Source organism: Branchiostoma lanceolatum, chromosome 2 (genome assembly GCF_035083965.1).
Source record: "Branchiostoma lanceolatum isolate klBraLanc5 chromosome 2, klBraLanc5.hap2, whole genome shotgun sequence".
NCBI classification, from domain to species: domain Eukaryota; kingdom Metazoa; phylum Chordata; class Leptocardii; order Amphioxiformes; family Branchiostomatidae; genus Branchiostoma; species Branchiostoma lanceolatum.
Genome location: NC_089723.1, coordinates 26,700,728 through 26,723,935, shown reverse-complemented (window position 1 = coordinate 26,723,935; position 23,208 = coordinate 26,700,728). Strand labels below are relative to the sequence as shown.

The 23,208-nt window shown below is 41.5% G+C and overlaps 4 protein-coding genes across 6 annotated transcripts; 3 read left to right on the top strand and 1 right to left on the bottom strand.

Moving 5' to 3' along the window:
- Positions 1–1,856: 1,856 nt before the first annotated feature.
- Positions 1,857–7,653, top strand: LOC136428262 (leucine-rich repeat and IQ domain-containing protein 4-like). The gene is made up of 7 exons (XM_066417641.1): positions 1,857–2,206; positions 3,514–4,365; positions 4,602–4,703; positions 5,206–5,621; positions 5,816–6,003; positions 6,304–6,410; positions 6,741–7,653. The coding sequence occupies exons 1-7, from the start codon at positions 2,126–2,128 to the stop codon at positions 6,900–6,902; spliced, it is 1,908 nt and encodes a 635-aa protein (XP_066273738.1). The 5' UTR covers positions 1,857–2,125; the 3' UTR covers positions 6,903–7,653.
- Positions 7,653–9,591, bottom strand: LOC136428265 (neugrin-like). Its single transcript, XM_066417646.1, has 2 exons — positions 9,368–9,591; positions 7,653–8,827 (listed from the first exon to the last, which is right to left on the bottom strand). The coding sequence occupies exons 1-2, from the start codon at positions 9,589–9,591 to the stop codon at positions 8,038–8,040; spliced, it is 1,014 nt and encodes a 337-aa protein (XP_066273743.1). The 3' UTR covers positions 7,653–8,037.
- Positions 9,592–9,668: 77 nt separating this feature from the next.
- LOC136428263 (m7GpppN-mRNA hydrolase-like) lies at positions 9,669–17,925 on the top strand. 3 transcript variants are annotated; one of them, XM_066417643.1, is made up of 11 exons: positions 9,669–9,771; positions 10,097–10,151; positions 11,225–11,376; positions 12,166–12,293; positions 12,605–12,703; positions 13,229–13,381; positions 13,734–13,846; positions 14,451–14,715; positions 14,877–14,969; positions 15,284–15,335; positions 15,525–17,925. In XM_066417643.1, exons 1-11 carry the CDS (start codon positions 9,708–9,710, stop codon positions 15,695–15,697), a joined length of 1,347 nt encoding a protein of 448 aa, XP_066273740.1. In that variant the 5' UTR covers positions 9,669–9,707; the 3' UTR covers positions 15,698–17,925. The 3 variants fall into 3 exon arrangements, with proteins under 3 accessions (XP_066273740.1, XP_066273739.1, XP_066273741.1); XM_066417642.1 differs by having other exon boundaries at positions 9,708–9,849; XM_066417644.1 differs by lacking the exons at positions 9,669–9,771; positions 10,097–10,151 and adding an exon at positions 10,962–11,063.
- Positions 17,926–18,786: 861 nt separating this feature from the next.
- LOC136428264 (post-GPI attachment to proteins factor 4-like) lies at positions 18,787–23,193 on the top strand. Its single transcript, XM_066417645.1, has 2 exons — positions 18,787–18,922; positions 21,167–23,193. Exon 2 carries the CDS (start codon positions 21,291–21,293, stop codon positions 22,569–22,571), a length of 1,281 nt encoding a protein of 426 aa, XP_066273742.1. The 5' UTR covers positions 18,787–18,922; positions 21,167–21,290; the 3' UTR covers positions 22,572–23,193.
- The last annotated feature ends 15 nt before the right edge of the window (positions 23,194–23,208 follow it).

The following is a 23,208-nucleotide window of genomic DNA, read 5'->3' as shown; positions in this document are numbered from 1 at the left end:
GATCGTTCACGTCATTGGTGATCCCGATACAGGTACAAACAATGATAAACATTCTTTTGATGTAGCCAAATTTTCATTTCATTTTTTTCTGATATTTGTTAAAAACATCATGGTCCCCAGTTTTCTTTATTCATCCATTAATTATAAGTCTCGTTACTTTCATACTTACCTTTTTTCAGTTGCATAGTCCCTCTTAATCAGTCCCACCCGGGCCAAATATCACAAGATTTTAACAGTTAATAGAAAACAATGCTTAAAAAGCCAGACGCATATATAGACATTTACTTCATCTTTATCATGAATCACCCCCATTAAAGCCGACAAGGGGCAAATTAGGGGGTGAGGCCCTGTGCTAGGGCGGGCAAGCCTCTAGCCTGGCTGGGAATGACTCAACTATGGGAGCTGCATCAAACCACAGAGACGGAAATGAAAATGAATATCTGTAAACGTCTGTGCGTTCATTTATGTGTTAGTATTTAAACAGGTGACTCCCCGAGTGCGCTACTGGACTGGTTTGAGTAATTTGTCGGTTTGTATATTGTATGGTTGTGTACCAACTTTAATGGGTGGTGAAGCGGGCGTTCCGCCTCCTACTACTTGAAAAAGTAACTAGACTGCTGAGGACCAACTTCGAAAACTGCAGTGCGACTACCTATTGCTTGATGTCGTAGTTGCTTACGATATGCTCAAACCATATCGTGCCGCGCCCTATTCAATCCTCCAAGCAGTTGTGGAGAGGAAGACCATCTGCTGTGTTCCTAGTGCGTCTCTTTACTTAAAGCACCTCCAGACAGAATCCAGAACCGTGATAATTATTGCTAGAAAACAAAACTTACATCTCACAAAACAACAAAGGCAAAACAGCTTTTAGTATACTATATCATATATATTTTCGACATGTACATTCCTTTCTATGGGGTTATGGATAGCACGGCAAAAGTCACGATACAATGGCCAAACTCCCCAGGCAAATCATTCTCCATATTTGGGTAAATCTTACTATTTTTCAGCCAGCGTAATTAGCATGGTGGAAACTGACTTTCCTCAGGCATTGTTAACGTGAAAGTTCTTGTTATGCGCATGTGCACTGTCTCATTTTTTAATCAAAAATAAGTCACCATTCTCAACCTGTGACTGCGGCCTCCTATCTTAAGGAAAGTGTCCGTTAGAATATCATTTGACTTTACAGTGAAGTTGGCTGCCTAATTCAAGGCCATTTTTACAAAACATGACAATAGAATGAAAACATTAAAAAGGTTGATTTAGAATTTTTCCTTTCTTCACAATCACCCCATTCTTTCACCGAAAATATAAAATGAAAAGTTATTTTGAGCGGTGTGGTCTGATGTTTGCACATAATACAAAAAGTGGTACTTGTACCTTGTACTTTATGTCTCCAACAAAGCCGGGCAATTTACAACAACAGTGGCGACTCAAGTGCGTTAAAGTTAAAAACACTGCATTGTTCACAAAATGCCATTGCTGAGTCTTATTATTGGGTTTGTTTGGTCAAGGGTAGGGGCTGCAGCGGAATTTGACCCTAACTTCACAATTGTGTTAGTGTTTGGAAGACAACATTGTAGGTTGTGATTTTTGTTTTCGCGTAGTATACGATCGCCCTGATCTCTTGTTGCTCCGTGAAGTTAATAATTCTTTAACCTTTCAATTCTTCGTAAATGATAATTTTGTTGTTAGAACAAACACATAAGTTATTCCTCTAACAGTAGAAGTAACAATAGTCAGCGAATAGTCCGAGATTGATTGTTAACTTACAGAATGGTCTCCTAGTAATTACGCAATCTATTTGTTTTCGTCTTTGAAGTCAAACTATTGCAAGAACCACATCTAAGGGACACGCAGCACACCTCCAGGTTTACCGGCGCCAGGGCCAGGTACAGCACGTTACCTGATACCTGCCAGCCTATCCGGTAACCTAGCAACAATTGAATAGCCTACAAATAGCGTTCGCGCAAGGGTTGGATTTCTTACCCCCATTGAACTACACTTAATCTCAATCCTTAGTCTTCCAGACGGCAACAGTGGGTAAGGCGCAACGAGTCTTGCCACTCTAAATGTCGAGTGTTGTTGAACTGTCTGACTTCACCGCCGCTGCCCAGGTAAAGCCATGAACATCTTACGTCCCCAACGTCTGCGTGTGGACGGGCAGGAGATCTCCGTGCCCCGCCAGAGCCCCCCGGCTAGCTCGGTAAGCGGAGAACGTGGTGTGCATAGCTATAGACGTACCGGTATCTGGTACTAGCATGACCCAACAGTAATCGCTGCTTACTTGTAACATTAGGGGAGTGCCAGTTTATAGTGAAAGTCTCAGTGTATGGCGCCTATAGTACTTCAGTGTAATCTACAACTCAAGATACTTTTGCTAAGGGTAGTGAGACAACATCGTTCAAGTAGCTAGGGGAACATACTAACGCACGATCTGCTGGATTGGGGTCGTAAACACATCAAAGTTTACGTTTAATTTCCGGTATGAAAAACTCCGAAGTTGGATTGTTGTACGTGAAGAAGTATCACTGGAGGTAAAGGCAAGATTGCGTCGTTGTAAATCATTTAGCTAATTTGTGGCCTACAAATAACGAAGACGTGTGGGAGGGTATGACTGAAACTAATACTTAAATTTACACCTTTGTCACAAAAGATTTGTTAGTTGTGCTGTGTTTGTCCCATAACCTAACCTTGTGTAAACTAAAGGAGTATGTTTGGGTTCTTTTGTGTATGCTGAGGCAAGGTAGAAAAGAGGGTGTCTGTATTTCGTGTGGAACATTTATTCTAAACAGTCGAATAAACAACGGGTTATTTGATACCAATCTACACACCAACTCACGGGGCAAGTTCTTTCCAATGTTTGTGTCTATAGCTACATAAGTCAACAAAGTAGCAAGGGAAAAACAACTTTGTTGCTAATACTAGTAAATAAAAGCCGTAATGATTATGCCTTGTACATTGATCAAGTCAAAGAATATCTACACGATAACTTTCATGACAATCGGATGTTTTAGTTTATCATCCAGCTTTAGCAAATCAAATAAGCAGGAATAGTTCAACAGTACGTTACCCTTAGCGACGTTCAGATTTGAGTGTCCACTTAGATTTGGGCTGAATAACTGAAGGGATGTCATTGCATTAGGGTTTCAGTGAAAATTATATTGGTTTTACTTTATCGGGAAACTTATTATCATAGTCATACACTTTAGTAATAATAATCCTTTAAAATCAAAGATGTGTTTCCTTCTTTCTCTGTATTGACATACTTTCCAAGCAGAGGTTTGGCTCCGGTTGGTTTTTGACGTGTTTTAGGCGTTTCTGTCGGGCTTTCTATTTTGTCCCCGGTTTAAAGAAAACGAGACAAAATAGAAAGCCCGACAAAAACGTCTGAAAACACGTAAAAATGCAACCGGAGCCGAACCTCTGCTTGGTCGGAGTAGTATTGATAAAATGCAATACAATACAATGATTATCATAAACATGTTTAGATCTATCATGACAATTTTACAGTTGGGACGCCAAAACAGTCGAGATGAATGTTCATCCTCACCGGAAGACCCCCAGTACGCCCCAGAAGCCGAACAAGGAGAATCACCGGTCTCACATTTTCCAGAAGAAACTGAGGAACCGACTGAACCAGTAGTAGTCGACTATCGGGCGGAACTTTTCAAACATCCTGACAACGGGTACTTGACTCTCGATCTCAGCAACAAAAAACTCGAGACGATTCCTCAAGAAGTATTTGAAATCAAGGAAATTGAAGGGTTGCTCCTCCAAGACAATGATCTAGATTCGTTGCCAAGCGAAATAGGAACATTGCCTAATCTTAAATACTTGAATCTTTCAAATAACAACAGACTTGAAGACCTGCCAAACGAGGTTGGTAACGCACAAAGATTGGCGCACGTCAGTCTTATTCACTGCAATCTTCGGCAGATTCCGCCAGTCGTGTTGACTTTGACGGGGCTGGACATACTAGACCTCGATAGAAACAAGTTGCAATCCCTTCCCGCCGAGATTTCTAACTTACAGCTCTTACGAGAACTTTGGTTGACCGGTAACCAACTGGAGACGTTACCAGATGCCATCGGGATGTTGATGAACCTTCAGAAACTTGGCGTCTCCAGGAACAGGCTTACGTCACTTCCGGAAGAGCTGGGGAACCTGTTATTCCTCCGAGAGTTGTGGCTGAGGGACAACAAGTTGATGACGCTGCCGTCATCGATTGGGGAGATGGTGAACCTGCTGAGACTGAACCTAGAGGAGAACAAGCTGACCTACCTGCCCGAGGAGATGGGGAAGATGGAGAGCCTCCTCGTGCTGAGGTTGGAAGGAAACAACTTGAGAAGTATCCCAGCACAGGTGCGTTTATCTACAAGGGCTTACATGTATAAACATTAGGTTATGTGAGAATAAGAAAATCTAACAAACTTTAAGTAGTGCACCACATTCCTTGTGAATAAGACACAATTTGATGATCATCACACCAGTGTAGTAATCATCTCCACTCCTCATTATTATCATAATATTGTCATCCCTCAAACCACCGTCATTATTATTCAGCATCTACTTTCATTATTATTTTCATTTGGTTTCAGATTGGCCAATTAAGCAACTTGGAAGAACTGGGTCTGTCGGAAAACAAGTTGGTCAAGTTACCGAAAGACATTTGCAATCTTGAGAATCTTAAAGAGCTAGCGGTGAGTGTCATTCATACTTAATGAAGAATTAGCGACCTGTACTCCCCAAATATAGATAATGAATATTAAAAACATGCACAATACAGGTCTTTTCAGACTACGTCTTACTTCCTGAATATCTTACCGTCAAATGAGTTAGAAAGTGTAATGACGTCTTCTTTGAACATCTACTTCATCATCATCATCATCATGTCGGGCGGGTTGCCCGGACTTAGTCAACCCTCTTCCTCCAGTCGCTACGGTCCGCCAGTAAGTGCTCTAGATCTTCGGCCCGCACTCCTACGTCCCCAGCAAGTTGGTCAATGTAGGTCCGTCGGGGTCGCCCGACACTGGAGTGTCCATGAGTTGGTGTCCAGAGTAGGAGTTCACTTACAAGCTCATCTTTGTTTCTATAGCTATGCCCTGCAAACCTAGCCCTTCACTCTCGTATGGTTGTTGATACAGTTGTTATCTACTTAAACATCTACTTAAAGATTGTAAAACAGATATCTCTTTCTAAAAGGTGGGGAAGAACAGGATCGAAGAGTTCCCAGAAGGACTAAGTAGACTGTCCAACCTAGAAACCCTGTTCGCCAACCAGAACCGCATCGCGTTCCTCCCGAGAGACATCGGCAAACTCCGTCATCTCCGCGAACTCAGCATCGCCTCCAACGAATTCGAAGACTTTCCCGAGGAGATCCTAGACCTGACGTCACTAGAGAAACTATACCTGGGCCAATGGGGTGGAGGGGAGAAATTCACGGTGATTCCGGAGGAGATTGGGACATTGGTGAGGTTAAGAGTCCTTGGTCTGGACAGCAACGCTTTCCGGAACATTCCGGACAGCATCGAAAATCTTCGACATCTAAGGGAACTGTATCTTGACCACAACAAGTTGGAAGCTCTACCAGATAGCATTAGCCTTCTACGGAACTTGAGGTTAGTTATAACCCCTTTAGCGTTTTTCATCAGCAGTCAATTTGCAATGTAATTTTTGCACTAACACATGTTATCAGTACCATTTTCATTGTAGATGCAATCCTTGCGAAGCGTTCACGGCATGTACCGGCTATACGTATGTGAATTTCAACTTGCAATTGAAAAAATAAACACTGAAGATTTCTTTGACACAGGGAAATTGACGTTGGAACAAACCGGCTTAAGCGACTCCCAACATGTCTTGACCATCTTACACGTCTAAAGAAGTTCAACGTCGAGAAGAACCCACAGCTGGTCTACCCACCGCAAGACGTCTGCAAGCAGGGCATCAAGGCCATCTTCTGTTTCTTAGAGGAGGATAGGAAGAAGAGGGAAGCAGAAGGTAGGCTCTCTTGCGCGAAGTCCTACTAATCCTTATCTACTAATATAACCCTTGTATAAATGTGTATAGGTGCGTACATGGGGTTGAAGAAGAGATTGTATGTTTGTGTTTATCAATGCTCGGAGAGTGTCATAACATGTATATTACACATCCTTTTTTGCTCTTCGGCTTCAGTGGTAGTGCAGTGAGATATGACCTACGTTAAAATAAAGATTTGGTAAACTGTTTGTGTTGTCATTTTGCTTGACACCTACGGTATTTCAATATGGTTGTTCTGCAAATATTCTTTTATCTCATCAGAAATGCCGCGAGTCTTCAACAGGCTGTCCCTGAGAGTGGGGGCACACCAGTGGAGACCCATCGCTCGGGAACTGGGGCTATCCGAGGCCAACATAGGGGCAATCAAGGTGTCTATTTGCACTTTTCAACAACCCTTTCGTGCATGTTCAAGCACCACTCACATATTACAAAGAAAGGAGCAGGTATTCAAAAACCTTGGAACATATATGTCATCATTAAATCCAGTTTTCACTGCATACTTATGCAATAACAACAGTTGCTAGATCAACTGATCACTGTACAAAAGGAAAGGGTTTGAGTTTACATTTGGGACAGCTTTTTTGCTAACTTGCTCTCACTCAGACCATGACATGATATTTGAATGTATCCACTTGTAAAGAAAGGGAACAGTAGCCCTGAACTTCTCTACAAATGTTTATTTGAATCTGTCTATGCAGGACAAAGCCAAAGAGGAAGACACAGCTGAGCTGGCTTTCCAGACCTTCATGCGTTGGCGTGGGAAGAACCCCAGCCGCGCCGACAAGGCTGCACTCAGCAAACATCTACATGCTCTGGGAATGGGCAACCTGGTTACATGCTTAAAAGAGATGGACATTTGATGTACAAGCCTGAATACACTGATATCATGATGACTGTTAGTGTTATGTCAGATAACCCATTCATAATATATCTGTACACGTATCATTACTGAATGTTATTAAACTAAAAAGTCATGAACCAAGTCAGTGTTTTTAAAGATGTAAAGTCAGGGGCTAATGCAACTATCAATGGATGTAGAATGGTTTATGAGAACTGATGCATCTTTTAAGGACATGGTGCAGAGCTACATGTTGGGATTCCAATCTCCAAGCAGATGTTGGGGTGGAACCGTGGAAGATCAAAACTTTTTTGACTGCTTTAATGGGTTCTTTGACAGCCACCCACCCCAAATGTCAGGGAGGTCTGGCAGTCAGAAAATGTTACAATCTTTTCCTCAACATCTGCTTGGAGAAGAGGATTCCTGAAGAGTTGGTGTGCAGCTGAATAATCTGGAACAGTCAAGCACATGGAATAAATGAGAGAAGCATGAAATGGTAATGCAATGTAGTGGCTTGTTGTTGATAAGCTTGCATCATACACTGAAATATGTCTACTCATTGTCTACAACGCATGCTATCTCTGGTCACTTGTACTAGATTCATTAACTGTATTTCCATAGGGGCTTCATTTGGGTTTCATGATGTTTTAAGTTCATGGTTAAAACAACTCTGCAGTGTAGTACTGTACAATGGAATCATACATTGACTGTCATGATTTGGTGTTGATTTCAGGTCACTGCAAAAGCAGCAAAAATAAAAACCCCGCAAACATTTCAAGGTTTACAGGAATATGATAATCTTGTTGATTGTCACAACTATAGTCAAAACTGAAACCTTTTTATCTTACCACTCTTAATTTCAAACAGAGTTGTGCCTATACTGTACTAATGCAAAACTGGTATCAAATTGCCCTTGTAGATCATAATACATGGACTTGTTCTTGTTTTTCATGACATACATGTGTACTTTGAGTCTTGGTAGAAAGCTCCTAAATGATGCATCATGTGACTTCTCAACTGAAAATGACAAAGTGACAGTGATAGTATCACAATGCTCATCATGGCACTTAAAAATGCTTGAACCTATTGTTTTCTATTCAAATCTAAGGGAAATGCAATAAAGATCACATGTCTTTGACACAAGGGCTACACACTTTTTACACTTTATACAAAAAATCTCCGTCTTTTGTAAAGAACTGACCATCTTTTTCCACTACTTCCTCCTCATCATCAACATTTGGGTACTTTTCCACAATATCTTCAAATCTTTCCTGCATTAACTCAAAATCAATGTCTTCTGCTGTATAATCATCACCACCAGAATCTTCTCTAGCACCTAATGACTCCCCACTGTGTCCACTTCTGGAATCTTTGCTGACTTGTTGTGGCTTCCATATGCCCTTGGCTATATCATCAAGATGTTGCGGTTCATGTTTTTGAACTTGTACAATGTTGTCTTCCTCAGTCCCTGGACCTGCAGTGATGGCCCTTTGATGTCTCTGTTCCAGTCTTTGCTTCATCTGTCCAAGATGTTGTACCATCTCCTTCTGGACAGGGGACAGCATCTTAAGATTCGTCTGAGGCAGGGCTTTCTTTAACCCCTGTGGTAGAGCCTTCTTTACCCTTTGTTCAGGCTGTATGGGAGGGAGGGCTGGCAGGCCGAGTCGTCTGCGATTGGCCTGGGCCTGCTGATCGTGAATTGCTCGCTTTTCCTCCGACAGTGGCCTGTTTTTATTCTTCAGGACTCGGACGATCATGTCAACATCTACCCCAAAGCCTTCTGCAAGTCTCTGCAGCGGCCAGTCCTTTGGATACTCGGCGCGCAGGAAGTGGATGTGTTCTATGGCATCCCACGTCAGCAAGCGGGGTTGAGCTCCCTTTGGTTTGAAACCGTATTTTCTTGCAATGATGGCCTTCTTCTTACTCACTGCTCTTCGCCTCATTTCCCTGCAAGTGCATGATAAACTTAAATGACATCATCAATACTGTGGCAAAAAAAAGCCACACACAAACAACATGGAGGTGATATGAATTCTTCGTCTCCTTCTTTATTACTCCCAAATAACCCTATCAGGGGTGATCTTGGGGGGAGGGGAGGCCCCGGGCTAGGGCAGGCAGGCCTCCAGCCTGGCCATGGAATGTCTCAACTGTGGGAGAAGTCACAACCGTGCCAGGCAGGGCATTCTAATGGGTAATAGTAAGGGGGAAAATGAGTATTCATATGTCAAGTTGCGAGTGTCGTAACTAAACTTGATTGGGTGCCTCCCCTATATATGGTTTTAGTATACCGTCTGTTTGGATATTGATTTTGTTTGGAATTAATCTCTGTTTTCATTTGAATTAGTAGATATCTGATGTGGCACCAATGTAACGTTACATCTATCAAAGAATAATATTATATTGCTGATCATACAGTGGAACTGTATTTTTGGTGTCGCCTGCACGCAGAGTGCCACAAAGTTTGCCCAAAGGCATATAGGCTCTCACCTATCCAGGTCCTGTGACAGTTCTCCAGCGTTGGGCTCTTCCAATGGATTGTCATTAATCCGAGCTTTAATCCGCTTGTCCAGAAAGTCTTCATGAAAGGTTCTTGATGAGAAAACAGTTGGAAGAACAGATAATTTTTCAACACTTCCTCCCCATCGCACAGCCGCGCGGGGGACATTTCGTACGTGCGACGTTATTCTGAGACACGCTAACCGGTTCAACATGGTGATAAAACGTCTAGAAAGCGTTAGATGCTTGAGTATCGGTTTCACATCACCTATTCACTTGCTATGAACGAGTAAAGTCGCACGGAAAAAGCAAAACAAAGACTTTTTTCTTCATGGGGGCTGCCATCTTGAAAGGTCAATCCGGGTCAGAACGTCACATGATCAACGGAAATCCCAGTGAGTCATTTTCTTTCCCAGTCAGTCGGAGTCTCACAGCTCCAGTCAATGGTTTAACCCCTGGAATTCTTTTACAAGGTAAAGTGGGACTTCTAACATGGAGTTTATAGTCGTGGGAAAGTGTTAAAACCTAGAGTTTTACTGGTCTCGTTTACTCTCGGAAGTTTGAACTGAGAAAAGAAGAGACGAGATTCTACGAGAGACGCCGCCATCTTTGTGACCATTTGTTTTGATCAATTCGCTGATATGACGGACACGGATATCGATTAAGCATTAACGTTATAATCGGGATCTCTTTTCTTTCCTTTTTATGTGTTTGACGCAGATATGGAAATGTCGACAGTGGCTATACCTACCGATGTTTTAGATGATCTTTGCAGGTGAGTAAAATGATCTGTTTTGTTGGGAGGGGGGTTGTTTCCCGATGTAGAGTCGTCAACAAGGTACTAGTAGGAACTTTCGCTCTATCTCCGCCAAAGTCCTTGAGGGCTGAAGAATACTAGTACATGTAGTAGAATGTCAACAAAACGGGAATAATTTGTAGTGATGACTTAGTTGACCACAGGATGTTCAGTTTGCCGATTTCTACCGTTTCATACTTTTTCAGCCCCAAGCAAGCGGAGTTGGGATGTATATGTAGGGACTAAGGGAGGGTTTCGAACGGTTGGCAGTTTTGTGTTCGTTTTCTTTTGATCTTGACGATGATTTGCAAATAAGTCTATAAAAGAGCAGTCATATGCATATCGAACTAATTATGCATTGATTTCCTTACAATATATGTGTTATGAGAGTTCATGACTTGAAAAGTGTGTTTATAAGTAATATAACTATAAGTTTTGGTACTGAACATGTTCGAACATACAGATGAAACTAAACTGCAGGCTAGGGGACTCATGTAAAGGTGCACTTTCTCACTGTATACTGCAAATCTTAAAATCTCCTGGTATTTCAAGTTAACAGTTTTCACAGTCGTCACTTCTCCTTTGTAGACCCATCAGCCTGGTGTGTACAATTGCTGGCATAATGCCATTGTGTTGCTTCTATAAGCTAGTTCGGAGTTGCTACTACGCATGTGCAGTGTCAAAGGTGAAGGCCCCCGCGACGGAAACAGTGCTCGCCTGGACATTGTCTAGATTTGCATAACAACGCCCAGACGGGTCTTGTTTTCGTAGCGGGGGCCTTCACCTTTGACACTGCACATGCGTAGTAGCAACTCCGAACTAGCTTATTGTTTCGACCACAAACTCAAGGATACTTCAAACTCTTCATTTTCTCTGTGCCACGACATTTAGGTGCTGCAAACTTACATGACTTGGCAGTAATGATGACAGCAGTGGCTTGTCTACTAATCTTCCTGTGAAAATCATATTTGTGAAACTGAAAGAGGAAACATAAATCTTACAGCATTTACAGAATTCCTTCGAATCATTTCTTTGTTCTTTTCCAATTCCAGTCGTTTCATCATCAACATCCCCAGTGAGGAGAGGGATGACCTGATCCGGGTGTGTTTCCAGATTGAGCTGGCTCACTGGTTCTATCTGGACTTCTTCCGACAGGAGAGACCAGAGCTGCCGTCCTGTGGCATGAGGGATTTCTCCTCCATCAATATCCTTTTTCTCAGCAATACTCAAATCTTATGGTAGCTTCTTATTACGTTTAAGCCTTGGTGGTGATGATCTATACTAAATTTACTCATGTACTAGGGATGGTAAAATTTACTAAAAGGTCAAACAAGCCAGCTGATAATGTGATATGTTGGGTATTGTTGTTGCAATGTGTGAGCAAAACATTTGACAGATAAGCGGCAACCCTCATGGTAGTTCACAAGGAGGTGAGACCAGAGAGCCTTGCAATGTACCGGTACACCATGAATTACAATGAATGACATGTCATCTCATGAATGCTAATCGATGTTTCCCTCTTTGGAAAGTTTGATGATGAAAGAAGAAAGCTGTCAACAGCTACATGAACAGGAACAGAGCCAGTGTCATGCTGTGAATAAAAGACACTTGTCTACTGTCTGTCTGCCATCTGCATTGCCCTAGTGTTACAGACTGGTTTTATGATGGTTCAGTACAGTTCAGGTCAGGTGTGGCTAGATAACACCTGCACAGCTCCAATTTGAATCCAACTCCAAATTACTGTAAATACAGAAATGTTTGCAGTGGTTTTATGTTGTGGTTTTTGCGACGACTGTTTCACCGTAGCAGTATGTGACTAGCACTGCTGCAAACCTAAAACCACTGCAAACACTTCATCTTCCCCTTAGTGCAAAATTAAAACTATGCCAACTTTATAATGTATCTGCAGTAGTCTTTGAAGAGGGTAGTAGAAGTTTAAATGGAGATAGTTTAAAGATTTGCAAAAGCTGTTTTTTTCCTTAACAAGTTGCACTCTTCAAGCACTGTCCCCTCCTGAATGAACATGTGGACACTGTGGATAGCATAATGGCTGAATGGAGAAGCTACAAAATGAGCGTTCCTACGTATGGGGGCATCCTCCTTGATGAATCACTTGAAAATGTAAGAATGTGGCTGAATGCTATTATCATCAAAGGACAAAAATATAGTATGATAACATGTACGTTTGCCTTTATAGTTATTCATGTACTCTTACAGTGATGGCTTGTTTCTTTCTTTTATATGACTCTATTATCTATATGTTCTTATTGTAAGGACAAGTACATAACATATATAGTACTCTAGTAATTATAAGGACATGCAAGATTTGGGATAAAAATCTGATTATCAATGTTTTATATCTGTGAAGAATTATTGTGTAAGAGTTTTTTTAACTATTGCTGTTTGTTTAATTCAATATAATTGTCCTACAGGTTTTACTTGTTCAAGGCTATCTAGCCAAAGCCAGCTGGGGCTTTCCTAAGGGCAAAGTGAACAAAGATGAGCCTGAGGACACATGTGCTATCAGAGAGGTATTTAGACCTTGCTGCTTACTGTAATGAAAACAAACATTCAGATGTCTGAAAAGTAATGTTCTGGTATCAAGGCAACAGAGCATGTGTAAGGTTCAAATTGAAGTTGACATGTGGCCACTTCCATCAAAACATAGAAATGTAAAATAAAGATAAAACTAAAATATATGCAGGCACTCTCTCATTGGTCAAACTGTTAGTTGCCATGCTGTCATTGGTTGAACTACTAATTGTGATGGACAGTCAGGATCTGTCTATTTGCCCTGTTACTTCAAAAGGTGTATAATTGTACAGGTTGACCAATACAGGTACAGAACACAGTGTGCTAAATATGTGGTAAAAACAGAAAGGACTTTTGGTTCTGATGCCACCGACAGAGCACCCTTAATATCAAATGATTGCATGAAGTTTCCTGCTTAGTAAATCAGCCACTACACAATATCAGCTTTTTACACATGCATTTTGTTCAGTTCTTTTACAAACTCTTGAAACTGAAGATATGTTAAAATGTCACTCCACACGCAGGTTTTAGAAGAGACAAGCTATGACATCACCCCACTACTGGATCCAGAGGCGTACATCGAACACAGGATGAACGATCAGCTGGTTCGACTGTACATCGTCGCGGGGGTTTCCATGGAAACAGACTTCAAGCCTAAAACACGAAAGGAGATCAAGGTGCTGCCTTCAGAAAACTGACAGCATTTAGAAATGTGACCAGACAACTAAAGCTCAATACTCAACTATGAAAAATGTCTTTTTGAAATGGTCTCACTACATCAATTGTACAGATAGCTCAATGAAAGAAGATAATACATGTGTATATGTGTTTAGAGATGACATGGTTTTTAGCCCAACATTGCACCATTGTCATCTCTTGCATTAAATTTTCTTTACCAGTAACTATGATGGATGCTAAGTTCTGTTAGAAAATTCTCATGGAGTATGCTTTTCCTAATTTCATGAGTCCTCGCCTTTTGAACTCACATATCTATGAAATGACTGACAATGGTTGTTTTGCTTGGTTCAGTGTCTGAAGTGGTTCCGAGTGGAGGACCTACCAGCACACAAGAAGGATACCACGCCCAAAACCAACCTTGGTCTGAGCCCCAACAACTTCTTCATGGTCATGCCATTCATCAAGTAAGGAGACTGCATCACAGCGTGTTAATGTTGTAACAACACTTTGAGATAGAGCCCAGGTTGTTTTAAAGTCCGATGTGCAAGGGCTGTTCAATAAAGTTTTCCCCTGAGTACCAGTACCGCACATTTAGTACTGGGAAAGACGAAAATAATGTAGGGTTGAAATCAGCGCTATCTTTGATTTGACATCCCAACAGTGGCAAATTTCATAAACATTGTCAAGTTGTCAACAGTTCATTAATGTTTTGGAACCTCTGTAACCGATTTCTGTACTTGTACCTGAAGGTACGTTTAGGAACATATCCCTACCCGACTCGTTTCTGGTTATCTTAGGAATGAAACTTGGCAGTTGTTTGGTTCATTTTATAGTTTTCTTCATCTTGGTTTGTGGGAATCAGTATATTAAAACCTTTATTGAACACACAATGCATTAAGGACCCTGATGACCACTCAGCATTCATCTGGCAAATGTTGAAATTCTCCATGAGTGTTTAATACTAAAAGAGTAACTTATAGTAGTAAGTGAATAGATAAATACAGGATATATGATGAAAGCTGTTCTCCTTTGTGAACGTTGTAACCACCTTGTTTTTTTTCACCGTAGAACTTTGAGAAAGTGGATTACAACTAGAAAGAAAGCTGGTAGCTCACTGCCACCGCCCAAACACCTGACGGACACAGCAGTGGCCAAGACAGCGTCATCTGCAACCAACATCAACCGGAGTCAGAAAGGGAGAAAGCAGGACTCCACCCCAGAAGGGACCCCAGAGAAGGACAGTCTGGTCACGCTGACTGACAGACGAGCTCAGCAGCAGCTTTATTTTGCACAGCAAAGCCAGAAAGAGTTCGAAGAATACCTGAACTTTAAGGTGAATAAACTTTCTGTCATTCATTGTAGCATTCTTAACAAGAACACAGCTAGTGTTTCCTATTGTGTACCAATTGTGTGCGTAGAGACATTACTTTTCTATGAGGGTGGAGTGTGCATTTTTAACATATCTAAAAAGACAGGCACATTTTTATGTTACAGGAGCCACCTACTCGAGCCTCACGCAGGCACAAGCACAGTGAGGGTGATGGACAGACTCCTGACAAGAAGGGCAAGGGAAAGAAGAAGTCATCTGTGAGTTTCAAGTTGATTTTGACAAACGTATCCAATCAAAAACCTATGACTGAGGATTTGAAAAGATACAAATTAATAAGTATATTTTATGACATGCTACTAATCAAGTTGATAAACATTGCCGCAATCAACCAGCTTGCTGTAATCTATTCGAAGTGCTTTTACTGGCTCTGGCATTTTGAACTCACTTGAAGAGGACTATCCAAGAAAAGTGCATGTTAGCAAGCTCTGATCTCTTCATGTTAAATAATAAATATTTTTATGTTTGTCTTTTAATCACAAATAATTATATCATCTTTGATTTTCTTTTCCAGGGTCAACATAATGGAAGAGCAGATAGGAAGAGAATTGATGATCTTTTTGCAGGTAACAGCCATTGTCATTTTTATCTATGACCTTGGCCTCTCCCCAGTCTATTCTTGATATGTCATGTCAGTCTTTCACGTCATGTGGTTTGTTGCCATTGATTTGTTCAAGTTCTCTTCCTTGTCAGCTACTTTATTTTGATCTCTTGTGTACCTGTCAGCATTGATGTTGTGTTTGTTTGTGTTGCAGATGCCATGGCCAGCTACAATGCAACTTCAAGTTCAGACAACAAGGACACCCCGAAGTTCTCCTCCCCTGCTTTCCTCAGCTTCAAGTTTGACAGACCGGCCATCTTAGCCAGCTTCAATGTACATAATAGTAATAGGCACGGCGGCTCCAGATCCCGGCATAGCAAGGACTGACTTGCCTAAAAGTTTTGAAGGGAAGGATAATGTGTGATTTTTTGGTGATGCCACAGGGGTAAAGCCTGTTTTGTCATCCATGTGATCTATATTCAACTGGTCTGCAACAAAAGCAGAAAATACTAATGCAGAGTAAGAGTTTCTTTCAGTTCAACCTCTCAAAGGAAACATTTTGGAAGAAGATAACTGTCCATAACAAATACAGTTGGGATAAGGTTTAGGAGAGTCTTTTTGGCTGTGCAGTTTAGCACGGTTCAGAGATGGTCCAGTATGTTTTAATGTTTTAGAGACAGGTGAGGAACTGGTATTGTTTTAGACAAATACTGATGGTCTGAGAATTTGTATTACAATGTTGTCAGCTGAAGGACAATGTGCAATTGCCAAACTAAGGAGACAGAAGGATTGTGATAAAGGAATTTTTCAAAGGACAAAAGTCTAACTGCTTATGCAGAGGAAGTGGTAGTGTTCTTAAGTAACAAATGTTTTTTTAAGCATCTTGCCTCACAAACTTATACTATCTAGGCACTTTCCCCATGACCATGCTTACAAAACTGATTGTGCATACTAGTGTACAACTAGGGGCCCTGTCTTCTTGCCATTATTCCTCTAGGTACTGCAGACATAGTGTGCATGCTTTACTGTAAATCTCCTGTAAATCTACTGAAACTTTCGCAGTGGTTTTCTTTCGGCAGTAACCTCTCCACTGCAAATTCATGACATCACAAATATGCATTTCATTTCCAATGTATTACTACCGACTACATAATTGTTTCAACCATGTATTTAAAACACTTCAAAAACCTCCTTCACTGCAAAATCAAACTGCGAATGTAAAGGAATTTACAGTAACTTTACAATGGCAAGTATGACGCATTAGATGTATTCAGAGTGGCAGCTATAGTCCCCTTAAATGGGGATGAACCCTGTAAGATGGAAGAGCAGACGATAAACTGGATAGTGAGCGAGTTGGCGAATATTGGTTAAGTAGCTGATTGAATAGCGTAAAGGAAACAGGCTTCGTGTTGTGGCGCACAACGTGGCGTTATGTTGGTGTAACAGTTAGGATCTTTGGCCCAGAACCCAGAGGTCCTGGGTTCGAATCCCCTGACACCGATGTTGTGACCTTGGGAAGGCACTTTATAGGACCTTGAGTTATGGGTACCTGAATTCGGTTGGGGAGGTAAAAGGCTGTCGGAGGATAGGGATGGGCTCTGCCTTACAGTACTGTGCCCTGGAGAAAGTGGATTAACAACCTAATACCCCTATGGCCTCAAAAAGGCTATCTTTTAAACAGGCTTTATGGAAAGTTATCTAAAACATCTACACAGCCTGGTCTTGTATGCTAAATGCAGGAATACGTAGTTTTAGGAGAAGTAGTTAAAGTTTTTCTAATCACATATCTTGGGGTCAGAGTAGGGAGGCATCAGTGAGAATTGTCTTTTAAGGTCTATGATTGCTCTTCAAAGCTTTGCATGTTAAAGAACCCAACACATGTATCAAGAAGAGTAGGGGTCACCCAGTGTGCTTGGCTAAATACACGAGCCATAGTGAAGCTGCATTGCACTGTACCAGCTACCGAAAAAGCAATACCTTTCATCCGTTCAACTGAATTGAAGAAGAAGGCAGCTCTCACAAGGATCTTACTAATGCATTGTATTTCATGTACATGTACTTGACAATGACATTCTTTGACTCCTATACATCTGACACCTAGGGTGAACAGTTTTTACACAGCTTATTTGACTAGTTAGTTTAAGCTGTAGATGATCAGTTGTGATTAAATATTGTTCACAACAGTCTTTTTACCTATAGTTACTGTCTTGTGGCCACATTTATTTAACACAAGACAGCTGATTTATAGTTTTATGTCGTAGTAAGTGGTTAGTTAACATCAAATTCAGTGATGATATGCAACACCAACATTGTGTCACTGAAATGTGTAAGTAGTTCACATGTTAGACTTTGTCTTTATGGGATGTAGTTGCCATAGCATTGTAAAAAAATGTGCAGTTGTGTTTTTGCTGTTGTGTATTTGCACTTGCACCATGCTTATTACATGTACTACTAGTATTATGTCAACATCCTACAACGTATCCTTCTACATGTAATTTAGTGTGGGAGACGCTTTATATCATTGCAAGTGTAAACGTATTAAAGTTGTATTTGTGACAAGATTTCAAGGGACACAGCGTTTTTCTTTTGGAATAAATGCCGTTCGTTTGAAGCAATTTCTGTCAAATGCTTTGGTACATGTGTAATACCCCCACTACACAAGAATGGCGCTCTCGCCGCGCCCTCTCTGCGGCCTCAAATTTAACAGAGCGCTCAACGAATTTCACAGATAGAAGCGAATCTTTTTACGTGTGTTTTGTTGTCTTTTCAGCCATTCTTTTACGTTTGGCATGATATTTTATTTATGAAATCAAGGATTAGACAAATTCGATTTAGGTCACAGCGAGAGCGCAGCGGGATCGCAGTCTAGTGGAATGTGGGCCTAAAAGTAAAAGAGACTGCGAACTCAAGAATATGTTGAGGAAAAGCAACACTGGGTTCTTTTCTTAGATTACTCTGATATCATAGTTATCAATCCTATACAATGTCCTTGGAATACTGAAATGTATGGTCCATCGTACATAATGACGCTAGCTGAGACATTTTCGCTAGTTTCTCGCTTGCTTCAGAGAAACCAATGGGTTTCAATACTATCGGTTTTCGGATATGTGCACATAAATCAAAAGCGCTTCACTAAGTTTAAAAAAAATTTAATCAAACGTTAAGATCCACAAACAGTGTTTAGTTTAAGTACGTATAATTCGACAGTAAACACTTAAAGGCATGATTTTGCGGCATTTGCATTGCAAGTAAATCCTTGTTTAAAGTCTCATTGTTACACAGTTTTCGACGAATGATATCAACACACCAAGGTTACCTATTTCTACTTTCCCGGTTTCTGTAACGTCCCCCCTGGAGATCCCGGAATGCGGTGCCCTTTGCACATCACGTCACGGTTCATTGCAGCTTACCTGTATTGTTAGATCCCCCGTGGCGTAGGCGTATGCAGGGACTCTCGTGAGAAGTGGCGCTCGTATGGTAATAAGGGTGGGAGGTCACAATGGCGGACGAGGCACGGTGGAGTGGATAATGCCGGTTTGTGGCTCGCTAGTTGTGCCCAGATTTCACATGAAACTGGTCATCCGGAGGCGCAAAAGACCGACACGCGCTCAGGTAAGTAGAATGTACTGTAAGTCATAGCCATCACCACGCCGATACACCTGCTACTACATGTACGTCCTGTGTATACACAGTGCAGTGACCCAGTGTGGTACAAAACGTTACTGATTATCCGGACCTCAAGTATATCACTCCCGATACGAACCTGCTTTACACAGAACAAACTAGGGGGCCCAAATCTACACCACTTTTTTTTATTACATCACAAGCTATCTGCCACCCAAAAATCAAGACCATAGCACCGTAAGCACGTCCAGTTCAAAATATACAAAAATTGTTCTGCTGCAGTACCAAGGTCACATACCAGGGAGCCCAAAATCGACCTTGAATTTCGTCCTCACAACACCCGCTCACATACCAAATATCATCGTAATCCATCCAGAGGTTCTTGAGTTATGCTGACTACAATAGTCCGGAAACACACAGACACACACACACAGACACACACACACACACACACACAGACACGCCAAAAACAATACATTGTATCTCCATTTTTCATGGATAATAAACACACGAACTCATGTGTAGGGTGGGCGTCCCGCCCAGCATCATCGACATCCACCTGCTTTATAATCATGGTACATGTATTTGCTGTGTATACATGACCCGCGCCGATGCCACGGTGTGGTACAAAAATAGGTTTTCGTCACGCACCAATGCAACTGCCGAGAGCTGGCTCCGTGATTGTAGCTAAAAATTAGCCTCTACCAGGCTCCGTCCTATCGTTGGGAAAATAGTAGAAATCAGCCGAGGTACTCCGCTATACAGGGTAGTCCGCTATACAGTGAAGTTACCGTGATTTCGATGGCAGATTGGACCTCTCTCCGTAGCTAACTCCATTGGCACACTATTCACTCTATTAGGCCAATTTCTACTATTCTTCCAGCCATTTCACGGAGCCTGGTAGAGGCTAGCTAAAAATACCAAGCGTTAAGGTTAGGCTCCAACTTGTTTTTGATGTTCGTGGCCGGCGAACAAAAAGAAAACTTGACCGTGAAAATAGAAAGCCCGCCTAAAAATACGTCAAAAAGAAACCTGAGCCAAACATCTGCATGGAGAGTATTAAAAGCATACCGCTAAACGAGCATATTCTATGACTATTGAATATTAAATTGGGATGTTACTATCATCTTGAACATTGCCGTAAAAATATCTTTTATGCCCCTACTTCAACCCACGTAGCCCTCTTATAAGGCTCTGTGAGTCGGGCGTTTTTTTGTTGCTTATAATGTGCCTTTACTAGTATTTCTGATGCCGGTGGCATACCAGTTCTAATACTCGATTTCTTGTTGTCTTGTGGACAGTCTATCTGATCATATCATATATAACCTGATGAACGATGCTCACTTTTGAATTAGAGAAATATGATCCGACCCCCGGAATGCCTCTTAAATAGGGGTGGGTACCGGTACCATGTACCGGTACAAAACCGGTATTTTTGTGTGGACCGGTCCAAAAGAACCGGTCCGAAAAAAATCAGTGGACCGGACTTTGGACCGATTAGAAAATTCACAGTACAAGACTACCTGCAGATGGTCACATAATGAAATATAATGATGTTATCGGTCTAAGAAAATAGAAAACAGCAGACTTAACGAGTCGTACTTGCTCTTTTTCGAAGATGTTAGCTGTGAATCTTATCTAGAAACACCTAAAGGATGAGTCAACACACGGCGAGGCGAGTATAGTTAATTTTAAGACAGTGCGAGAAATCATATCGTTCCAGACATGGCGTTATTGTCCGACACATGCATATCTTGTAAATCACTCTCCAAAATATGGTGTACTGCTACACTACTATATAATCAGGTACAGGTTCAGGTCCGGACCTGACCCTCTGGACCTAAATTTTCTGTACCGGTACCCACCCCTACTCTTAAACTTTAACTACAAACAGTGACTATTTTGTGAAAAATAATGTAACTATCCAAAGCAATCCCGGCCCGATGTCGTGAATCTACATTCATGACTACTTTCCAATTATTGTAAGGAATGCATGCTCCAAAAGTAATCAATCCGATATTCAGCGCCTGGTGTAAGACAATGCACGTTTGAATTCTGTGTTTTACCTAGCCGCGGCGACTAATGAAGGGAGTTTTTGCTTGATATTACATATACTTTCCCAAGGGAAAGTATATGTAATATTATCAAGCAAAAACTCCCTTCGTTAGTCGCCACGGCTATGTTTTACCGTTTGTACTGTGCGAACACAAACAAAGTTTATTTGCGTCACAGGTACACATGAAGTGGAACGTCAAATGAGTCGTCATTGCAACTGCCCAAAAACAGGATCTCCAAACCGCTAGCAGTGACCGAATTCCTCAGACATAAGATAACGTTACATGGTTATGTTCCAGAGATGAACTTTCCACGGTTAAGTTGTTGCCGCTCTACAATCATCAAGAGACAGATCTGTCATGTTATCATTCTTTACATACTTGTGTTCGGCTTGATACTCCCGCCCATTTGCTACCGACTCCCGTTCTCTCTATACTACAGTCAAAAACTCTACCTGTGGGACTTGAGCCCAAGCGTTTACGCTAGACAAGTCAACGATGAGAGAATCGCAAAGGCCGAGGACTTCTTCGCGTCTGAGTCAGTCTTGGCGCGTCTTCAAGCTGAAAGTCTACTTCACGGCGGTAACTTAAGCAGAAGCAGCAACGTCACCGATGTCAGGACGACGGTTGCCTTCCTAACCACCCGAAGGACTCGTTCGTTTAACCCCACTGAGAAGTATTCTCCTCGGTATCTTTTACAGACAGTTGCTGCCATTGTCCAGGAGAATCAGCCCAGCACTCGAATACTCATCTGTAACATGGACCCTGAACCCTCCGCGCACACCGACGCAGTCTACCTGTCGTCTTTCTTCTCTATGGTGTCAAGATACGGAAATGGCGCAGTCAACGTGCCAAATGGTAAATTAGAGAAAGAAAAACAGGATTATGTTTACTGTCTGAGGAAGAGTTTGGAGACGAATCCACGATACGTGCTCGTGCTGCAAGACGATGCTTTAGCTGTACCAGGCTCTCTCCAAGTCTTAGATTACATTATAAGAAATAAAGTAGAAAGGACTCGCCGTGGTTGGGATTTTACCCCAAACAACGTCGCGAAGAGGTTTTTAAAACTTTACATGCCTGAGTATATCCAAAGAGATTTTCACACCGTTAAGCCAAAGCGTATCGCCGCTAACTTGGCGGAGTTGATCGGCTATGGGTTGCTCGGTGGAACTCTTCTACGACTGTTACATATCGTACTTGTTGAGAAAGGACAAAGTTGGACACTCCTGAGCGGATTCTTTTTCTCAAGTGTCGTCTGTTGTATCTTAGCGGCCCTTGTGATTTCCAGACCGCATTTGTTGGAACTTAGGAGGATATCAAAGTACTTGTACGTTATGCTTGATGCCAACGATTGTTGCCTGCCGGCGACTTTATTGCCAACTGCTGCAGCGCAAGAGTTGGCAACGTTCTTGGAGGGAGTGACGTGTGGTGGCGGGTACCCGTTAGACACAGCCGTGGACGAATTCGTTAGGAGTAAGGGGTACCGACAATTTGCTGTGGAACCCAACCTGTTCCGACATATCGGCATGTATTCAACCCTACACGGGGGCGAAAACACATATCTTAAACATTTCGTAAAGTGATGTACATGGATTATTAAATGGTTCTACGAGCTTTTGAATGCAACTGTAAAAAGCTAAACTTTTAAGACTCTACTAGTATATAATTATGAAACGTTGCAATATGTAGATATAATATATAGCTATTCAAAACGTCAGGGATTTTATAAGGGACTACTTTTAACAATTCAGTCTACAAAATTCCTCATTTACATGATAATAATTTAGCTTCCATTGCATCATGGTAGTCGATGCAATGCTTACCATCTTTTTACATTCATTGCAAAAGGACATCACTTTTCTAGTGTACACATGTTTTTACTCTATCAAACATGTACATGAATGTATGTGTACTACGTAAATCTGTCATATCTGGACCAATAGTACAAATATGCAAAAGACTGCATCAAAATGATTTACTACTGCATCAACAGTTGTTTGTACTTTGTATATGCCATTTGTAGGTACCTACATGTTCTCTGGTCTTAGTGTCAAAACATGAATCAACAACATTGTAAATGTGTAAGGGACATGAGATGAGTTTTTTTAGCAGCTGTACTTAATATAATGAAAACCATCCACATTTTCTTAGATAAATAAACATGAATGCAGCATTGGTCAATAAATGCTATGAATTTGCCAAATTCCTTCTGGGCTCTTT

Bases quoted from the DNA above. Each gene is read 5' to 3' on its own strand.
- LOC136428262 (XM_066417641.1), top strand. From the start codon at position 2,126: ATGAACATCTTACGTCCCCAACGTCTGCGTGTGGACGGGCAGGAGATC. The intron at 2,207-3,513 runs GTAAGCGGAGAA...ACAATTTTACAG, and splicing joins AGAGCCCCCCGGCTAGCTCG to TTGGGACGCCAAAACAGTCG. The intron at 6,411-6,740 runs GTGTCTATTTGC...CTGTCTATGCAG, and splicing joins CCAACATAGGGGCAATCAAG to GACAAAGCCAAAGAGGAAGA.
- LOC136428265 (XM_066417646.1), bottom strand. From the start codon at position 9,591: ATGTTGAACCGGTTAGCGTGTCTCAGAATAACGTCGCACGTACGAAAT. The intron at 8,828-9,367 runs GTGAGAGCCTAT...ATGCACTTGCAG, and splicing joins CTGTCACAGGACCTGGATAG to GGAAATGAGGCGAAGAGCAG.
- LOC136428263 (XM_066417642.1), top strand. From the start codon at position 9,708: ATGGGGGCTGCCATCTTGAAAGGTCAATCCGGGTCAGAACGTCACATG. The intron at 9,850-10,096 runs GTAAAGTGGGAC...TGTTTGACGCAG, and splicing joins CCCTGGAATTCTTTTACAAG to ATATGGAAATGTCGACAGTG. The intron at 13,382-13,733 runs GTGCTGCCTTCA...TGCTTGGTTCAG, and splicing joins AAACACGAAAGGAGATCAAG to TGTCTGAAGTGGTTCCGAGT.
- LOC136428264 (XM_066417645.1), top strand. From the start codon at position 21,291: ATGAACTTTCCACGGTTAAGTTGTTGCCGCTCTACAATCATCAAGAGA.